This window comes from Notechis scutatus, chromosome 6 (genome assembly GCF_049901735.1).
Source record: "Notechis scutatus isolate UNSWTSFEM ecotype Mainland chromosome 6, rNotScu1.2, whole genome shotgun sequence".
In the NCBI taxonomy this organism is placed as follows: domain Eukaryota; kingdom Metazoa; phylum Chordata; class Lepidosauria; order Squamata; family Elapidae; genus Notechis; species Notechis scutatus.
In genome coordinates, this window is record NC_142014.1 from 50,440,074 (window position 1) to 50,461,041 (window position 20,968).

The window sequence follows — 20,968 nt, forward strand, 5'->3', positions numbered from 1 at the left end:
TTTTAAAGTATGTTAGGCTCTTTATCAGAAGACCTGGTGCCTGCTTACTTTCCACGTAAAACTGGAGTACAGAAAAAGGGAAGCTGCTGCCACAAAAAGCCTATGCCAGTTCTGAATGTATATTCAGGTCCTTTCCAGTTTCAAAATAGAGTTAAATTAACTGGGAAACAAATGCTTTCCTCTTCGTACATTTTATCATATCATGGGCCTGGAAACTAAAATGGTGAATAGCATATTGCTCCAAAAACTCATGGGTTGAGTTTTATAGAAGAGTGGTTTTTCTTCAGTGGTTTTCCTGCTTCTATAATCCAGGAATTACTGTCTCAATTTCACTTTTTCAAACAGGGTGTGGATTATTCTTTTGGCTGGAGACTGAGAATCCATCTATAGTTAATTAGCAGATATTTGATCAGAAGTGATCAGTTTGAACGTTCAAACTGAGAGTAGATGTGCCTGTCTTTAAATGTGACAGGAGTTTCATGAGTGTTTTTCTTTTGTACGTGTCATGTGTCTGTGCTGTATTAAATAAAGAGGAATGTACATACACACTGTGTGGTTGGTATATTATAAACTTTTTTGCATATGTTAATTTGGTAATGTGCAAGATATCTAGAAAACAAACATGCTTATTTTTCAAAAATGTAATTAAACAATTTACAGCAAAAATTAATATAATTTGTTTCCAAAATAACCAAAATAAATCCACAAAGTTAAAAAAAAAAAAAAAAAGAGCCACAGCCTATATGATGACTAATGAATTGACCATAGGTATGGTGGAAAATAGGTAAGTGGGAACAAGCAAATGTCTTGTAGCTTTTAACGATAGCTGGAAGTTTCTCACAGCACCCCTCAAGAATAGCTGGCTGAGGAATTCTGGGAGTTGAAGCCCACAAGTCTTAAAGTTGCCAAGTTTGGGGACCCCTGTTCTAGTGACTCTAGTAACTTATAGCTGTTAACCAAATAGGTAACCTATTTTTAACAGGCATGACTTCATAATGCCATTTCTATCTCATCTCTAATCCACTCTACAGGCAACCCAAACTTCTCTTTAGCTGCTCCACTGCTAAAGTGTTTCTCATCTTCCAACTCCCTGTTGATCACTTCGGGCTTCTGTCATAATTCCCTCTCTTCTCCAATTGCAAGAACTGCACTCTGGCCATTTCAGCTTTGGCTGCAAGCAACTCCATATGTTTGGCTTTACAGACACATTTGCTTGCCTATTGCTTCACTAGAAAGCACCATTTAAGCAATGCATGGGCTCCATGTTTTCATTGGGTACCAATCTTCTGGAAGAAGAAAATACCTGTTCTTTAAACAAGAGTTTAACAGTCCCACAAAAGAAAAAAAAATTACTGAGGAAGTTACTGGCAGTTTGGTCAATTTAGCCTCATAGTAACATTCCAGAGCATTATGTTGCTGCTTGTGTAGCAAAAAGTGTGTTACAGATTTTCAGTTGCTTTAAAATATCTCACAGAGAGACACCCAGTCAAGATACAAGAAGTTTAGGATACAAGAATGTCACCCAGTTTAGGATACAAGAATGTCAGCCTTTAGCATGACTTGGCATTTCTCTGGCAAAAGTTAAAAACATTCCTCTGGGAGCATCCTGTTAAGAGATTTGCATGCTGACTTCACTTGTCAGTTAACCTTTTAACTAACTCATGCAGAAGCTGTGAAACACTGAAAATGTTCTTGCCTTAACAACCTACGAAATAATTTGATTATAAAGTGATAATAATCCAGTTGTTAAGGCTTCTATTACTTTTTCCAGATATTTTTCAATACATTGCACTCTGGGAGCCTCCTGCTTTCTGTTTATGTTGGTTGCCAAATAGTTGACAATCCACAGGTCAAGATGTAGGAGATTTTCCTGCAAGCACAGTTCTGTTCCATTTCACCAATTTCTCAGATGGCATCTTCAAGACCAGCATTCCCCTGAAAAAAACAAAAACCATCATATCTCAGGTGACAGATGTCGGGATGAGAAAGAGGAATGTTGTCAGCTTGCTTTCCTGTCACTTTATGCCACTCACTGCCCCACCACTGTCAGGCAGACAATTTTTGAACAAGGGCATTTCAGTCCTTTGAAGGCCTAGCATTCCTATGTGAAAACCTCTATTAAATGTTGATTTACACATTTTAGTGAGAAACTTGGTTTCAATCTTGCACACATATACTCGGAATTCCCCAATTCTGCTCTGCCATACATTATGGAGAACAATTGGTGGCGTTTTTTCCAGCTGGAAATGCTGCATTAGAGGATAAAAAGCTAAAGAAGGCACTAATCCTATATTAAATCTACAGTATAAAGAACCACCACTCATGGGCATTGTGACTGAAGCGCATTAAGACATAGCTGTAGCAGACAGCATAACGTGTATCACTACCTTTTTGCAGTCTTAACTAGAATGAATTTAAACGTCTGGCTGTTTTAATATGAACTACAGACCAATACATAAAGGGAGAGGGGATGGAACCTCTACCAGGAAGAGGAAGAAATGATTATAGTCAGTTTTTCTCAAACTAACCCACTTCATAGGGTTGTTATGGAGAAAATAGCTGGAATATTAGGAATGTTCGTCGCTTCAATTACATATAAAAAGGTGGGATTAACTAATAATACATGTAGAGTACACACACCAGATGTTGAAAACTCGGACAGAAGATAGACTGTATACCATGCCTAGGAAAGTGTTGGTGTTACCAGGTAAATATTCAAATGTAGCAAATATGAGGATATTTCTGAAAGGCATTTACAAATGAAACAAAAGAACAAGCATTATTCTATTACAATTCCTCCTCGAACGTCGATTCCTAATTATATGCAAATCGGTACCTGAACAAAATTGAGAAGTTAATATTCTGCCCTAACATCCACTGTGAAAGTGGAAGATGCAGGTGGTTTGTTAGAAAGTTTTGAATCCAGTTGCATATGGGTCTTCTAGTGTATTGTGCATTGCATAAATATTTATGGCTTGATTTCGGAGGTTTAAATCATAGTGCTACTAGCCATGAATCTATAACATGATCGGAAGGGGTGGGACTAATATGCGAAGGATTGTGATATTAACTAGATGATTGGAAGAAGTTGGCTTGTGTTAGCCCCAGTGGCCTAATGGATAAGGCATTGGCCTCCTAAGCCAGGGATTGTGGGTTCGAGTCCCATCTGGGGTGGTTTGTGTATTTTGATCTTATGTCCGTTTTTTTCTAAGAAGTTGCTGATCCATACCAAAATCTTGCTTCAGAATGCGAAAGTACGGTGAAAATCATAGTGGCGCCCAGACATTAAATAATGCTGGGGCTCACTAAAAACAATCCTCTGTGAAGAGTTCCTTCTCTATATGATACCCTATAGTTAATAGAGCGGGGAAAATGTATTTTAAAACAACCACATCGCTAATTGGAGCACTGAATATAATTAGCTCAGTGTAAAATGTATTTCGTTGGTCGTTTTAAGGGTATATTTTCCTTATTACAAGATGTCTATCAACATAATAGTGTATATTTATCTTTTACTAAAATCTCGCATGTAGGCATGTTAGGAACGACTTACACAGCGGCCCCCGCAGATGTATCAAAAATACGACTTCCAGAATAGCGAGTCGCGGAAAGCTCCTCTAACGGGGCGGCACGAAGCCGTTCGAGGGCCAAATAAAGCTGGGAATTGCTTTGAAAGAAAAGGCTCAAAGCTTTGGTTGCCTTTCTGCTGCTTTCAAATGGATCTGAAATTCGTCGATATATTCTAATTATTTAATGCTTTGCTTTCCATTATATCATTATTCCTGACTAATGGATGAGATGAAGCGCCGGCACCTGGACTGATAGCAACTACGTTACAAATATGCCAAGAGCAGAAGATTAGATACCTATCAGGTCTAAGCTGCAGACGGGAGCTCAAGTTTTCCGCTTCCATAGAGCTGCTCTGAAACACGACCAGGAAAGACCCGGTGGGTCTTGTAAACTTTTCTTTTTGATTGGGCGTTGGGTGAAAGAGAGGCCCTCTGATTGGCTGCATATTACTTTCCAATAGCGGCAGCAAAATGGCGTCTCTCGGGTCTCCGCTTCGCACTTTCCGTGGTTTACTGAGGGAGCTCCGTTATGCTTTAGGAAGGAGCGATGTCTCTTACCGAAACAAGGCAGCATATCGTTACTTGAAGGAAGCTTTCCGCTACCACCGGGTATGTATATTCCGGTGTTGGTACTCGAAATCTTCCGACCTTTGCGTTAATAACGGCTTGCTTCTTTTGCCTTCAAATGTAGCGTTTTTCTTTGGGCTTTAGTTCTGCTTTGGGCACTGGCGAAGCTATGGTAGCCCTAATAGTAGGCACCTGGGTTTTATGCAGGCATTAACTAAAAAGCTAATATTCATGATACTGTTAAAGTTAACGATTAAAGCGTACGATAGCAACTTTTTGTGAAGAAGTTTCAAGCCATTTCATGAAAACACTTGCTACACGTTCGCTTCTGCTCCCCCATTCCAATGTTCCATGTGAATTTCAAGATACTAAACGCATTACATCGTTTTAACATAATGCAATACAGTGGGGTCTCCAAAATTAGAAACTTTTAAGACTTGTGCACTTCAACTCCCAGGATTTCCCACCCAGCCTGAAGCTGCTAGATTTGGAGACCCCTGCATTACAGAATGGCAGCTGAGGACCATAGCAAATGGAATGATGATTGGGCTATAGGCAGAGGTCGCACTTGTGTGTTCTGACTCGTGGAACATTACACTGCAGAAGAGTGGAAAAGCTGCTGAGAAAGGCAAGTTGGAAGGATTTTTTTTTTTAAAAAAAAAACACCTTACCTTCCATCTTGGTCACATGAAATTATAATGTCCCAAAGGTGCTTTTTCAAGAGGAACTGGACTTTCTAGTTTTTTGTTTTTTGTTTTTGAAGACGTTTTGCTTCTCACCCAAGAAGAAGCTTCTTGGATGAGAAGTGAAACATCTTTTTTTAAAAAAAACATAAGTCCAGTTGCCTCTTGAAAAAGCACCTTTGGGACAACCATGACCTGGATGACTGGGAATCTCCATAGACATGAAATTATAATTCAGACCACATGGGGAAAATCTACTTACAAAGTACGATTGTGTTATCCCTTAGGATAGGATTCTATTTTAAAAAATGAATAAAAATATAATCGAACATTTTCTTCCTTAGGTTTTAATTTTCTATGTGGAACAGTGATTTACTTGTATATGCTATCATTGTGCTACCACTGTAATAAATTCTAGCAGATTTATTTGGACACACACATATTGGTTCAAGTGTAAGCTAAAAATGTATTTATCTGAATTGAAAACTACAGTAGATGCAAACAATACCGTTTCTTATGCATGTCTTTTCTCTGACTCCAGGTAACCAGTGAAAAACTCTGCAAAGCCCAGCATGACTTACATTTTCAGGCTGCTACTTATCTCTGTCTTCTGCATAGTATTCGGGAACACTTAGTACTACATAAGGAATATCATGGCAAAGGAGAACGATCAACAGACATAGTGGCAGGACTTGTAGGATTTAAACTGCCACAACAGCCTGGAGGAAAGGGATGGGAACCATAAATGTGGTTTAACTATTTCATAAAAAATTTGAGCTGTTTCTCCCCCCCCAAAAAATGGTCTGTTTAAATAAAAATGCTTGTATGACATACAGAATTTCTAGCTTGATATATATTGTCCTTGTTTCATTTACACTACAATATATTACACTTATCACTTGTGTAGATTCCATTAATAAGATAATTTTCCAGGATTGTGACACGCTAAACCAACTGTCACCAACTGGTGGGCCACAGCCCACTGGTGGTCTGCAAGAGCACCCCCCCAAAGCAATTAATCCAGGCTGCGCATTAACACAAGGCTGTGCCGCCCACATGGCCTGCGGGAATACTCCCCACCTACTCCTTACCCAGCAAGCTTGCCTGCTAAATTGCTATTTTTCCTTTTTCCAATCATCAGCTGTTCTGCTGTGCTGGGAGATTTAGATTAGCTAGAAAGCAGGAAACAGTTGGATTTCTTGCTTTCTGGCTATGTTTAGATCTTCAGCTTTGCTTTTAAGCAGAGCCGAAACTTCCTCAGTACTGAAGCTTCTATTATTCAGTATAGGTAGCTGATGGCAGAAAGATAGATCTCTGAATGAATCTGAGATTCTGTGAGCAACTCAATCTGCCTGCCTGCTTTGCTTGATTTGGGTAAAAGTTGATCTTTTTTATAAAAAATTCAATATATAAGTATATTTACATACAAGTCATGCTAAGCCAGTCACATGACCACCAAGCCACACCCACAAATTAGGCCACACCCACAGAACCAGTTAAGAAATTTGAATCTCACCCCTGCCTCTGTGTGTGTGTGTGTGTGTGTGTGTGTGTGTAAGAGAAAGAGGTTAGATCAGATCTCTCTCATTCTCTCCCACCAATGTCAGCAAGCCACTGTCAGTCAAATTCATATTAGTGGTCCCCGGGATTTAAAATTACGAGTTTGGTGCTCCCTGAGGTCCAAAAGATTAGCAACCCCTGCACTAAACCACTCATTCAGTAACTGTTCAAGGTTTCAATTGATCTGCTAAGTTCAGCCATCAGAATGTCCCCACAATCATCTGATAGCAATTTGGGCACTTAATATCTGGCTCAGTTACAATATTGCAGCATTCAAAGGTCATTATTTGCAACCTTATTTGCTTGCTTCCAACAAGCAAAGTCAATGGGAAAGCCAATGATTTTCTTAAAAATGACAATTACTAGTGTTGGAATTGCTATTGCTAAACTACATGATCACATGACATTGCACTTTGCAACAGCATTGTTTAGCAACAGCAATTCCAATCCCAATTGCTGTTATTAACTGAAGTCTATATCTTAATAAGTGCAGTATTTTAACAACAAAAATCTTGCTACGAAATAGTGTCACAAAAAGGATCACAGAACCACATCTCCACCTGAGATGGCACCAGGGTTCTCTGATCATCTGACTTGCCACATTTTTGTCACCAGAGCTGTATCACCATCTGATTTATTATTAACATTTACAGTGCCTTGTCATGCAAAACTCAGTTTGAACCACTTAAGGATTGTGGATAATTAAAGGTTATGTATAATGAAAAGTACATTATGATTATTATCCTTAAAGAGAATTATCAAACTCAATTTCATCATGAAATACCTAACCTAGAATTCAAAAGATTTTCTGCAAACCATTTTTGCCACATTAACAATGTAACAGTGTTTAACAGTACAGGAAAATTTTCTGTAAAGTATTTAATTTTTCTGTGGAAGACTAAAATTGCTCCGGCAATGATAAGCAAATTGGAACCCACTGAATACATTCTTTCCAGCTCATTTTATAGAGACACTAAACAAATTGTCTCTAGTGGATCATCATTTCCTTACTAGACTCTGCAATGTCTTGAAAATAGCCCATGTTAAACTATAACAACAGTTTGAACAAAAAAGGGGAACTTAAAACTAAACAAGAACTGAATAGTCAAGGGATTGATTTGGCATGATGGCCACATGTGCAAATATAATCAAGATATGAGAAAGATGCTAAAATATATAAAGAACCAACAGAACTCAATCAGATATTAACAGGGACAGGTGAAAAACTAATTTTAAAAAATTATAACTTTATTGAGAATTAAAATGGAAGAAGAGCAAGTAAAGGAAACAATAATAGTATGGGCCAAAAAAATTGTAATAGTATTAGAGTTAGATAAATGGCAGAAATTGTGGGATAGGAATTATAAATTAACAATGTCAATTGCATATAAAGAAAATTAATATAAAATATTTCATAGATGGCATTTTCAGCCAGCAAGATTGACAAAGATGTTTAAGGTTATGTCTGCTAAGTGTTGAAAACGTAATCAGACACACCGGGTTCATACTATCACATGTGGTGGACATGCCCAAAGGCAAAAAAAAATTGGCTACACATGGTTAGAAAAAATAATAAAGCAACACATAGATCTAAAGCCAGAAATATTTTCAGTATTCTACCTGAAAAATATAATAAACATAATTAACTTTACATGAGTTATCTGCAGCTAGAATTGTGTTTGCATAACAATGGAAAAATGAAGAAATCCCTACAGATGAAAATATTATAAAAATATTAGAATGTGCTGAAATGGATAGATTAACACTCAAAATTAAGAAGAAACCGAATACTTTTTAACATGGGATTTGTTTTATCAATGGTTAACTAGCAGAAACAGAAATTAGAAACTTAAAAGCATAAGGAAATGATTAACTATTGAAGGTTTATTAAAATGGATAAGTAAATACATGATTGTCATTAATGTTATTGAATATTATACTATTTCTCAAAAACTACTACTCAGACAACACACTGTTCATATAAACATTGAATTTGTATGTTTAATATTAAAGGAAAAATTATAAAAAAGAAGTCTTCACTTCACTGTCTAGTACATCTTGGAATCTGTTTTAATACTTTTCACAAACAGATGCTATCATTCTATGTCACTTTCAAAGAGCGCAATGGTTCCACCCTTAAAACTGCCTGTTAACTCATTCAATCCTGCATTATACAATAATATTTATATTCATGTGTGAGATTTTATTTCAGGTATTGAGAGTTTATGAGGTCCAAAGATGTTGCTTAGAAGCAAAGAAATCTGCACTCAAGTCCACCCTCAGCCAGGGATTGGTACAGTATTTGTGGGAGTTTGGGTTGGACCTCCCGTTTTTAGGCAAGACCCCCTTCCCATCAGGCCCCCTTAGGTCGGTAAGTTGATGACAAGAACATTGGGATTAAGAGTCTCTGGTTCAAGTAGCAGCTCTATGTACCAACTCTTTGCTTTTGGAGTGAAGAGACCTGGGTTCAAGTCCCCTCAGCCTCTTTTTAGCCTAATCTTCAGGGTTGTTCTGAGAAAAAACAGGTGGAAGAAATGCTGTGGACATCACCTTGAGATGAAGAAAAGTGGGAAAGGAGAAGAAAAAGAAAGAGGAGGGAGGGAGTTAGAAAGGAAGGATATGGGAATGAGAGAAGGAAGAGTTAGGAAGGAAGGACCGACATGGGAATGAGAGAAGTAAGTAAGTTAGGAAGTAAGTTAGGAAGGATGGATATTGGAATGAGGGGAGGAAGGGCGGGAGGGAGGGTTAGGGAGGGAGAGAGGGAGAGAGAGAGGTGTCATTGCTTGGTCTTGGAGGACTGTCTTAATATCCTCTTGATGACTGGAGAGCAACTGATTGGTGATAAAATCCGGGTTGATGCAATGGCCGCACTGCCAAAAGACATCTTTCATACAATCAGCTGCAACAAACTTTTAAACTCACCAAGGTAAACTTCTTCGGTTTCTTTTGAAGTGACCACATCTGGTTTCATGTACTGAGCGCAGCCGGCTAGACACATAAAATAAGAAAGTTGATGAGAGTTAGTAGAGAAGGCTAAATCAACTGCTTTGATTAAAGAAAAAAAAAAACCACCACAATTTGTTTCTACTTGGAACAGTCACTTTGGGACTTTACAGGATGGTTACAGGAGTTGGGTATTTTTCAATCTAGTGAAAGGAAGACAAGGGGTGATATGATAGCAGTCTTCCAATATTTCAATCAATCAATCAAATCAACCAACCAACCAATCAATCAGAGCTGGAAGGGACCATGGAGGTCTTCTAATCCAACCCCTTGCTCAAGCATATAGCATTTCAGACAAGTAGCTGTCCAGACTTTTCTTAAAAGCTTCCAGTGATGGAGCACTCATAACTTCTGAAGGCAAACTGTTCCACTGGTTAATTGTTCTTAACTCCATGTTATTTCTCTCCTTGATTAGTTTCCATCCATTGTTTCTTGTCTTGCTTTTTGGTGCTTTGGAAAATAAGTTGACTCCCTCTTCTTTGTGGCAGACCCTCAGATACTGGAACACTGCTATCATGTCCTGTCCACCCACAGCCCTTCTTTTCTCTAGACTGGCCATACCCAAATCCTGCAACTGTTCTTCGTATGTTTTGTATCCAGGCCCTTGATTATCCTAGTTGCCCTTCTTTGCACTTTTTCCAAAGTCTCAACATCTTTTTTGTAATGTGGGGACCAAAACTGGATTCAGCATTCCAGGTGTGGCCTTACTAAGGCTTTATGAAGCGATAGTAATATGTTACATGATTTTGATTTTATGCCTCTGTTTATGCAACCAAGGGTTGCATTAGTTTTTTAATTTGTATTTGAGGAGCTACCACAAAGAAGAGAGGAGTCAATCTATTCTCCAAAGCACCTGAAGGCAGGACAAGAAACAATGGATGGAAACTGTTCAAGGAGAGAAGCAACCTGGAACTGAGGAGAAATACCTTGACAGAAGAATTAATCAGTGGAATGGCTTTCCTTCAGAAGTTGTGGGAGCTCCATCACTGGAGCTTTCAAGAAGAGACCGGACAACCATTTGTCTGAAATGGTATAGGGACTCTTGCTTGAGCAAGGGGTTGGACTAGAAACCTCTACCGTCCCTTCCAACTCAAGCATTTTATGTTCGATGACACTCCAATCAGCCATAATCTTGAAAAAAGCAGTGTTGAATCCAGTTAATACTTCAATGGGAGGCCACATGGGCCTTGAAAACATTTCCAGACTGAAAACCACTGCTGTGTGGTTGCTTATAAAACAGAGAGGGATGACCACATACAGGTCAGGTAGTCCTCGACTTATAATAGTTCATTTAGTGATCATTCAAAGTTACAATGGCACTGAAAAAGGTGACTTATGACTGTTTTCACACTTACAGCCGTTGCCGCAACCCCATAATCAAAATTCGGACGCTTGGCAAACTGACTCATATTTATGACGGTTGCAGTGTCTTGGGGTCATATGATCACTTTTTGCAACCTTCACATGAGCAAAATCCAAGGGGAAGCAAGATTCACTTAACAACCACTTGACTAACTTATGAACTGATACCCTTAAGAAATGTGGCAGGAAATGTAAAACGGGACAGAACTCACTTAATAACTGTCTCGCTTAGCCACATAAATTGTTGGGCTCAGTTGTGGTTATGTCGAGGACCACCTGTATAAGGGGGATATTATTATTATTTAAATAAATTAGGCCAATGAGGGTGGGTGGGAAGGAGATATGAAGTGGAAATCATAGCAAGGAAGAAGGGTTATGAAAATCAGGAGGGCTGGCGGTGTCGGTTGTTCAGATCAGCATCAGGAACCTGATAGCAATTATGGAGAAGCAGATTAACAGAATAACAGAGTTGGAAGGGACCTTGTAGGTCATCTAACATCCCCCCCCCCCCAAGCCGACCCTAAACCATTTCTGACAGATGGCAGTCCAATCTCTTCTTGAAAGCTCCTAGTGATGAAGCTCCCACAACTTCTGAAGGCAACTTCTGTTCCATTGGTTGATTGTTCTCACTGTCAAAAAATTTCTCTTTATTTCCACATTGAATCTCTCCTTGATCAGTTTTTACCCATTAGTCCTTTTTATAGTGTGGCAACCAAAACTGGATGCAGTACTCTAGGTGTGGTCTTACTAAGGCTTTATAGAGTGGTATTAGTACCTCACTTGATCTTGACTGTATCCCTCTGTTAATGCAATTTAGGATTGCATTAGCGTTTTTTGGCTGCCACTGCACACTGCTAGCTCATATTTAACTGGTGGTCTACTAAGACACCAAGATCCCTCTCATAGTTACTGCTATTAAGAAGTCTGGTTTCACCTGGTCTATATGGGTACTTTTGGTTTTTCTTGCCCAAGTTTAAAATTTTACTTTTCTCTACATTGAATTTCATTTTGTTAGATAGGGTCCAGTGTTCAAGTCTGTTGAGATCCATCTGGATCTTGAGCCTATCTTCTTGGGTGTTGGCTATTCCTGCCAGCTTAGTATCATCTGCAAATTTGGTAAGTTCCTCTTCTATAGCCACACAGTATGAGAGCAGCTTCCAATTTGATGCAATATTGCTTAATTCTGCACTTTTTGATTATAATGGTCAGCGTGCATGGCATTAGGCTGCCTGTCTGTCTTGGTTTTTCATCCCCTTCTTCCAGAGTTTGTATTTGTGATTACCAATTAAGAGGGCAGCTGCCTTTCCATAGGATGCGTACCCGCTCTTCAAGAAATCCACCATCTGAACCAGCATTTCAGGAAGGTTTTGCTTGCATTTATTTATCTGGGGAAAACAAGGCAACAAACAAGCCAATAAACTATATAGCTTCCTATTTTACAAAGGAGCCGCTTTCTTAGTAAAGTTTCTAGTCCTCATGTCCTCAATAACAAAGCCTTCAGTAACATACATATTATATTTTACTATATTGTATTGTATTGTACTATGCTAAACTATATTATTATTATACTGTATACTATACTATACTAAATGACATTATTATTATACTGTACTATTATACAATACAATGCAATTATATTGTATTGGATAGTTATATTATATTGTACATTATATTGTATTGGATAGTTTAGTTTAGTTTAGTTTAGTTTAGTTTAGTATATTAGACTATAGTATAGTGCAGCGGCCACCAACCGGTGGGCTGCAGCCCACTGGTGGGCCGTGAGAAAATTTTGGTGGGCCGCAGAGAAATCTCACCCCCAGAGCACCCCCCCAAAGCAATTAATCCAGGCTGCGCAGAAACACAAGGCTGTGCCGCCCACATGGCCCGCAGGAACCCTCCCCACTCACTCACTCCTTACCCAGCAAACTTGCCTGCTAAATTACTATTTTTCCTTTTTCTGACCATCATCTGTTCTGCTGTGCCAGGAGATTTAGATTAGCTAGGAAGCAGGAAATGGTTGGATTTCTTGCTTTCTAGCTAAGCACAGCCGAACCTCCCTTAGGACTGAAGGTTTGCTTGCAAGCAAATTCAGTGCAGACTCACGACAAGCAAATTTGAGAGACTGAGCTAGCCGATGGAAGATAGATAGATCAGTGAATGATTCTGCCTGCTTTGCCTGATTTTGGGAAAAAGTTGCTCTTTTTTATAAAAAATTCAATATGTACATACATGGTGTGTTGTAAGTTAATTTTATGAGTTTGCTTGCAAGCAAATTTTATGTGACAGACTGAGCTAGCCAATGGCAGATAGATAGATTTCTGAATGAATCTGTGATTCTGTGAACAACTCAATCTGCCTGCCTGCTTTGCCTAATTTTGGGTAAAAGTTGCTCTTTTTTTACAAAAAAAATAATCAATATTTATATAAATATTTATAATATTTACATACAAGCCATGCCCAGCCAGTCACATGACCACCAAGCCACACCCACAAATTAGGCCACACCCGCAGAACCAGTTAGTGGTCTATGTGGGATCTAAAATTATGAGTTGGGTGGTCCCTGAGGTCCAAAAGATTGGCGACCCCTGGTATAGTGTACAACACACACACATTTATATTATTAAAGACAGTTTTATCCAAATTAAAATCATAAAGGAAAATAGTAGATACGAAAAAGGAAAATAGAAAAAGGAAAGAAATAGAAAGAGGATAAAGAAATGACTTCTGAACTTATAAATGCATTTATATTTTCCCACCCACCTCCACTCTCAAGTTACACCATAATTTCCCTTTTCCACACTCTGCCATTTCTAATCCTCAAAACCACAAATCAGCAAGGTTTTTAGTCCTCATGGTTGCATGGAACCTCTGCTGTTCCTGAGAGAGCAAAAACCCAAGAAGAATCCCTCTAGTCAGTTTATTCTAGTGGTTAAATCATCAGGCCACAAACCAGGAGCTGGTGAGTTCTAGTCCTGCCTTTGGCATGAAAGCCACCTGGGTGACTTTGAGCCAATCATTAGAAGACAGAGAGTTCTAGTCCTGCCTTAGGCATGAAAGCTGGCTTGGTGACTTTGTTCCCATTCCTCTCACCCAGTGCAACCTACTTCACTGGGTTGTTGTGAAAAAAATTAGAGAAAAAGAAGTAGAAGTAGTAATAGTAGTAGTAGTAGTAGTAGTAGTGATGTCCACTATCTTGAATTATTTATAAAAATAAAGGCAGGACAAAAAATAATTAAATGGTTAATATACTCTAATCTGGAACAAAACAAGCCATCTTGGCTCATACTTACAATGATGGAGCAGATGTTAGAATACATGCTGTGGAGATTTGGATATATTTTGTAATCAAACAGATTGCTGGGGATGTTCCCCAAGTTCATGAAGCAGACACAGGAGTTGAGGGTATTCCTGGAGACCTGGGCCTACGGAGGAAAGATGGAGTCAGATAATCTGGTTATGATACTGTACATGTTCTACAGAGAAAACCCAGCCTTCTCCTAGCTCAGGAGATAGGAAAGTTAATAAACTATCCCAGGACTAAGATATGACAGGGCAAGGGGGCAGTGATGATCACAGTGTCTCCATCCTGAAAGGGGACATCTCTCGACATCTGCCATAGGATGACAAGACACACATAAAGACTGAACTATGCACCCTGACTAAAGTACTGACAGCCAACGGCTTCCACAAAAGCAAAATCACCGGCTTGATCCACAAAAACACACTGAGACATAATAGAGACCCAGAAGATGAACAGACCTATGGAACAGATCTCCTGCCCTACATAAGAGGTACTACAGACAAAATCAGTAAGATACTACACAGGCATCACATCAAGACTGCCTTCAAAACAGACAGAAAAATAGCAGCCATCCTTAGAAACCCCAAAGATAAAATTGACCTGGAAAACCAAGGCATATACAAAGTCCCCTGTGCATCATGCCTGGCCACATACATTGGACAGACCAATAGAAGAATAAGTACCCACCTGGATGAACACAAAAATGGAGTAAAAAAGCTGGAACACACTTCCTCACTAGTCCAACACATGAAAGCCACAGGTCATAGCATCAACTTCAATGGCACCAAAACCCTAGCCACTATAGAAAACCCCAGCCACAGAGTTATCAGAGAAGCCATAGAGATTGAAAAAAGACCTGAAAGCATGAATAAAAAAGATGATTCCACCAGACTGTCAATTATTTGGAAGCCTGCACTCACAAACAAAAAAATCTCCACACCACTAGCCAGGCAAACACCTGGGCACAAACAGATCCCCCCTGATACCTCCAGCTCAAACACACCCCACCAGGCACCCAGACGAAACCTAGCTTCCTAACAAATGATAGCCGTCCATTTACTCGGAGCCAAGCTGCACTAAAAGCCTCCAATACAGGAACACAATGTTGCCAGCCAATCAAGACACAAAAAAGACAGAAGATATTAGAAACACCAATCAAGCAGAACACAGCAAACTCCAAGACCAATAAACACAGACCAAGACTCCCAACCAATCAGGATGAAGAAAAAACCATTCTGGCACAGCAGTAGGCTAGCCCCAAATTTAAAACTGAAACGGCTGTGAAAGTCTGACTCACAGACAAACACAATACAGAAGCCTGATGATGGCAGATGAGATTCTGCCGAAACGTTGCTACAACTTTAAAAGCACAACTATAATGACGTGGGAAAATACCCGAACAAAGCTGAATACTATACACACACACACACACACACACACACACACTTTTTTAAAAAAGCTGCTCTGATGAGGAAGCCCACAGATGTTTCTACCTTCAGTGGAAACATCTGTGGGCTTACGCCAAATTTTGTTCCAATTTCAGCCCCCATCAGTTTGCCCACTGCTTCCATTCAACCAGGGCAAGCCTGCTCTTGATGGAGAGACCTCCGAGGGGTGACTCTTCTATTCAGCCCTTCCCACTTCCATCAGCCGTGTGTGCCTACCTCTAGATAAAAAAAAAAAGAGAGAGGCTGATTGACAGTTTACCGCAATTGGTGTGATTGATGTGCTCTTTCGCCTCCCAGTGGTGTCAGTAACAGTATCTTCAACCTGCAGCCTTTTCAGGAAGGGTCTCATAATTTTCATGCTGGCTTAAGGGTTTGCAACTAGCACCCTCTATATCTCCCTTGTGCTTCTGCAGAAGCGGAAAAATAGATTTGGAAAAAAATCAGATTCCTTCCCAATTTCAGAAAAGACTGCCAGTCCAGATATATTAACCCCCCTCCCCAACAGAAGAAAGGCTTAGAAAACTGATGGAGCTTGCAGTGATGGCTAAATTAACTGCTGTAATCCAAGAAAAGAAATATACAAGTAATTCTCAATTTATAACCAAGAAAGTTAAAAATCCAAGAAAGTCCAGTTGTCTTTTGGAAAAGCACCTTGGGGACAACCATGACCTGGATGGTTGAGACAACTAATCTACGAACCCCTCAGAATTAAAATCACTGCACAGCCAACCAATGATGGCACCGACCCTCAACCAACCCACCATAGCCCCCCAACCATCATGTGACATCCCCATCACAAGACCTTCACCTGTGACCCACACACGACCCATCACAAGATCCCCACCTCACACAACCCTCATCTGACATGACCTCTCCCCTACAAGACCCATCCCAAGCTCATCTGATGTGAGCCATACCTAACCCATCACAAGACCTGTCATTAGACTCTTGCCTGATGTGACCCTCACCTGACATGACCTCTCCATCACAAGACCCATCACAAGATCCTCACCTGATGTGACCCTCATCTGACCCATCACCTGATCTTTCACAAGTTTCTCATCTGATATAACCCACACCTGACTCTTCACAAGATCAACTGATATAACCCACACCTGATCCATCACAAGACCCTCACCTGACACGACCCTCACCTGACATGACCTCCCCATAAGACCCAACACAAGATCCTCACCTGATGTGACCTGCACCTGACCCATCACAAGATCCTCACCTGATATGACTTTCCCATCACAAGACCTATTGACCACACAAAACAACGCCAACACTGGCATTTTCTAAACTCTGCCGAAGATGTTATCTAGCCTGGTAATGAAATGTTTGGAAACCAATCCACAAGCTCAGAGAACCAACCCTCATCCTCCACCCAAGCTATAGATATTCACCACAATCACAAATGATTGAGAATTTCCATAGACTAAAAGAAAACAGGAGGCACATCTCCTTCAGGTTCTTACCCATCAGTCCACTGGGCACCTCAGTAGAATGTCCAACACACTGATCACATGTTTTGTGGCCAGGTAACACACCGATTTCAGTGTCTCTTCTTTGGTGGTCAGTTCACAAATGTTCAGAAGACACAGGTAAATTTCCCTGAGGATCATGGGCAGCTAACGGCAAAACAGAGATCAGAGGGTTGAGATTCAGCATTGGTCTCCACTGGAGATGCTGTGGAGTTGATGATTCCCTCCTATTAGGGGAAAAAAATGTCAAAGTTTGCCTTACATTTTCAAAAAAATCCACCTGATTTGTCCAGCCCCATGTGATATTTTATTTATTTATTTATTTTTGGAGATTTATATTGCCACCTATTCACACATGATGATTCAAGGTGGCTTACAAACATATAAAAACATCACATAAAACTAATAAAAGAATAACGTATAATAAATAAAATAATGCCCACCCCACCCCACCCTGGTGACAATAACTCACACAAGCCATTTAATGGGCTCCATCCCACTTTGTATTCTCCATGCCCTCTGGCAGAACCAGGTCTTCAGTGCCTTCCAGAAGAGTGCTAGAGCGGGAGCCATTCTAATCTCTGGGGGAAGGATGTTCCAGAGAAAGGGAGCCACCACGGAGAAGGCCCTTCTTCTGGGTCCCACCAGGTGTATCTCCTCAGGGCCATGATGGGAAACCTATGGCACATGTGCCGGAAGTGGCACACAGAGCCATCTCTCCGGACCCGCCAGGCATTGCCCGTTGCTCTTCCAGGGTCTTCACGCATGCAGGAGTGCTGGAAACCAGAAGAGCAGTCCCCGCCATGCATGCACTGGGAAGCTGAGCTTCACATGCACATGTGCACCAGAAACCGGAAGACCAAGTGGTTTCCAGTGCTCCCGCGCACCAGGGAGCTGCTCTTCCAGTTTCTGGTGCTCCCCCACATACACATGTGCACTCTTGTTTTGGCACTTGGTGCCGAAAAGATTTGCCAACACTGCCCTAGGGGATGGGACCTACAGAATTCCCTGCCTCCCCATTCTGATGGGTCAGGTAGATTTGACCAGCAAGAGACGGTCCCTCAGATAACCTGGTCTCAAGCCATGAAGGGCTTTAAAGGTGACAACCAGCACCTTGAATTGGACCCAGAGCAAATCGGCAATCAACGCAGCTCCCGCAGGAGAGGTGTGATACAAGTCTGCACAAAACCATGCGGGCAGCTGCATTTTGCACCAACTGGAGCTTCCAGCTGCTCTTCAAGGTGGGAAATGACTAGAACATGAGTGATTGTGAGTAGGGATTGCTGGTCCAGAAAAGGGCTTAACTGGCACACAACCCACAGTTGCGCAAAGGCCCTCCTGGCCACAACCGCCACCTGCTCTTCAGGTAGGAGTTGCGAGTACAGGAGAACCCCCAGATTATGCACAGGGTTGTTTGGGGTAGTGCCACCCCATCCAAGATCAAAGGGGGCAAAAACCCCAAACCCAGAGCCACTCAGTCTGGACCAGGGTCACCAATCTTTTGGACCTCAGGGACCACCAAACTGATAATTTTAAATCCCGCGGATCAGAGACCCTGGGAAAATCCAAAAAGAAGTCTGCAGGAAAATTCCCCACTCTGTTTTCCTACCGATCGATTGTTCTTTATTTGGGATCGCAGGATACCATCTCCATCTTTGTTCTCGGGGGGAGAGAGAGGAGGGAGAGAGAGAGAGGAGAGAGAGAGAGAGAGAGAGACTGACTGACTTTTGGCTTCATGCAAGGAAAGCAGCAGAAGCAGCAGAAGTCCTTCTTTCTCTCCCCCAAACTCTGCCAGAAATGAATCTTTGTGATCTTAGAATCAGAGAATCACTGAATCTTAATCATAAAATCTTAAAATCATACATTTTAGAAACAGAATCTTAAAAATGTAGAATCATAGAATTATAGAATCATAGAATCTTAGAATCATACATTTTAGAATAATAGAAACTTAGAATCATACATTTTAAAATCATAGAATAATAGGATCTTAGAATCAATCACTGAATCTTAGAATCATAAAATCTTAAAATCATACATTTTAGAAACAGAATCTAAAAACGTAGAATCATAGAATTATAGAATCATACATTTTAGAATCACAGAATCTTAGAATCATACATTTTAGAATCATAGAATCATAGGATCAGAGAATCTTAGAATCAGAGAATCGCTGAATCTTAGAATCATAAAATCTTAAAATCATACATTTTAGAAACAGAATCTTTAAAACATAGAATAATAGAATTATAGAATCTTAGAATCATACATTTTAGAATCATAGAATCTTAGAATGTTATAATCATTGAATCTTGGAATTATGGCATCTTCAAACCATAGAATCCTAGAATCTTAGAATTATAGAATCCTAGCATCATAGAACCCTAGAATCACAGAACCACAGTGCTGGAAGAGATTGTGGAGATCTTCTCCTCCAACCCCCAGCTCAAGCAAGACTTCTTATATCATCCTGGTCACATCCCAAAGGTGCTTTTTTCAAAAGGCAAATAGACTTTTTTTTTTCTTTTAAAATATTTCACTTCTCATCCCAAACTGTAACTTACGCTGAAATTTCAATGTTCCGAAACAAACTTCAGGAGGTGACTGGTGCTCTTAATGACACCCTCTCTCGTGACTCTTGGAATATTCAATCCAGGTATTCATGTGCTGCGAGGAAAAAAAAGGAAAAGGAAGAAAGGAAGAATTTGTGATTCACAGTTTGAAGATCCACAGAATTTCCCAGGATTTGTTCTCAGGAACAAAACAAGTTTGAGACATTTCTCAGTTAGGTCTATTCTAGACTCAAAACCAGATTGAAGATTTAATTTTAATTGAAGATTTCTGGAATACAGCTAGTTGTACAAGAGTTCATTTAGATCCCTGGTGGCACAATGGTTAGAATGCAGTATTGCAGGTTAATTCTGCCGACTGCCAGCAGTTCAATCCTGACCGTCTCAAGGTTGACTCAGCCTTCCATCCTTCTGAGGTCAGTAAAATGAGGATCCAGATTGTTGGGGGCATTTAGAGGGTTGCAAAGCACTATGAATTGGTATATAAGTCTAAGTGCTTAGTGACTGTTCAAAGTTACAATGGCACTGAAAAAGGAAGTTATGATTGTTCTTCACACTTACGACCGTTGCAGCATCTCCATGGTCATGTGATCAAAATTTGAACTCTTGGCAAATGACTTGTTTTTATGACAGTTGCAGTATCCAGGGTCATGGGCTCACCTTTTGCGACCTTCTGACAAGCCATTTAGCGCTGTTGTAACTTCAAACGGTCACTAAATGAATGGCAGTAAGTCAAGGACTGCCTGTATAGATAGTCCTCAACTTATGACCAGAATTTGTGGTGCTTAGCAAGGTGGTAATTAAGCAACTTGTGCCTGGCTTTATGACCTTTTTTTACCATGGTTAAATGAACCCGTGATTTTTCAGTGAGTAATGCAGTCATTAGTCGAATCTCGTCCCAAGACTTTGGCGGAAGCCAGTTGGGCAGGTCACAAATGGCTATCAGGTGACCCCCAGGATGCTACAACCATCACAGATACAGAATGTCCTCAACTTACAACCACAACAGAACCCAAAATTTCTGTTGCTAAGTTGAATCCTGTCATGCCCACGTTGGAGCCTGAATCCGGGGAGGATGAGTTGGAACTGTGGCTGATGGAGACTAAGGGGGCAGCTTCGTTGGCTTTGGAGGAATGTGGAGAGCAGCTGGGGTACCAACCAGCCCCAGAATTTTGTGGACCTTTGTGCCTGCTGCACAAGGCTGCACAGCCAGCTTTCGATCCCTTTGAAAAAGGCCAAGAAAGAGGGGTCTTTCCTTACCTCTGAGGGCAAGATGTTCCCTAATACAATGGCAGTAGTAGAAAAGACCCTCTTCCTAGACCCCGCCAGTCAAAATTCTTTGACTGAGGTGGTCTGCACTATAACTTCCCTGCCTGATGAAGAACGGTTGCAGGAACTGGGTATAGCTAGTCTAGAGAAAA

General features: G+C 40.4%; 2 protein-coding genes and 1 non-coding gene across 3 annotated transcripts; 2 read left to right on the top strand and 1 right to left on the bottom strand.

Annotated features, from left to right (window-relative positions):
- Window positions 1-1,794: 1,794 nt before the first annotated feature.
- On the bottom strand, window positions 1,795-15,851 carry LOC113432589 (uncharacterized). The gene is made up of 5 exons (XM_087969105.1): window positions 15,753-15,851; window positions 14,035-14,166; window positions 12,027-12,129; window positions 9,302-9,367; window positions 1,795-1,935 (listed from the first exon to the last, which is right to left on the bottom strand). Exons 1-5 carry the CDS (start codon window positions 15,849-15,851, stop codon window positions 1,919-1,921), a joined length of 417 nt encoding a protein of 138 aa, XP_087825231.1. The 3' UTR covers window positions 1,795-1,918.
- Window positions 3,102-3,174, top strand: TRNAR-CCU (transfer RNA arginine (anticodon CCU)). Its single transcript has one exon. It is a non-coding gene; the product is annotated as a tRNA-Arg (tRNA).
- FMC1 (formation of mitochondrial complex V assembly factor 1) lies at window positions 4,004-5,654 on the top strand. Its single transcript, XM_087968213.1, has 2 exons — window positions 4,004-4,178; window positions 5,361-5,654. Exons 1-2 carry the CDS (start codon window positions 4,041-4,043, stop codon window positions 5,562-5,564), a joined length of 342 nt encoding a protein of 113 aa, XP_087824339.1. The 5' UTR covers window positions 4,004-4,040; the 3' UTR covers window positions 5,565-5,654.
- Window positions 15,852-20,968: the final 5,117 nt, after the last annotated feature.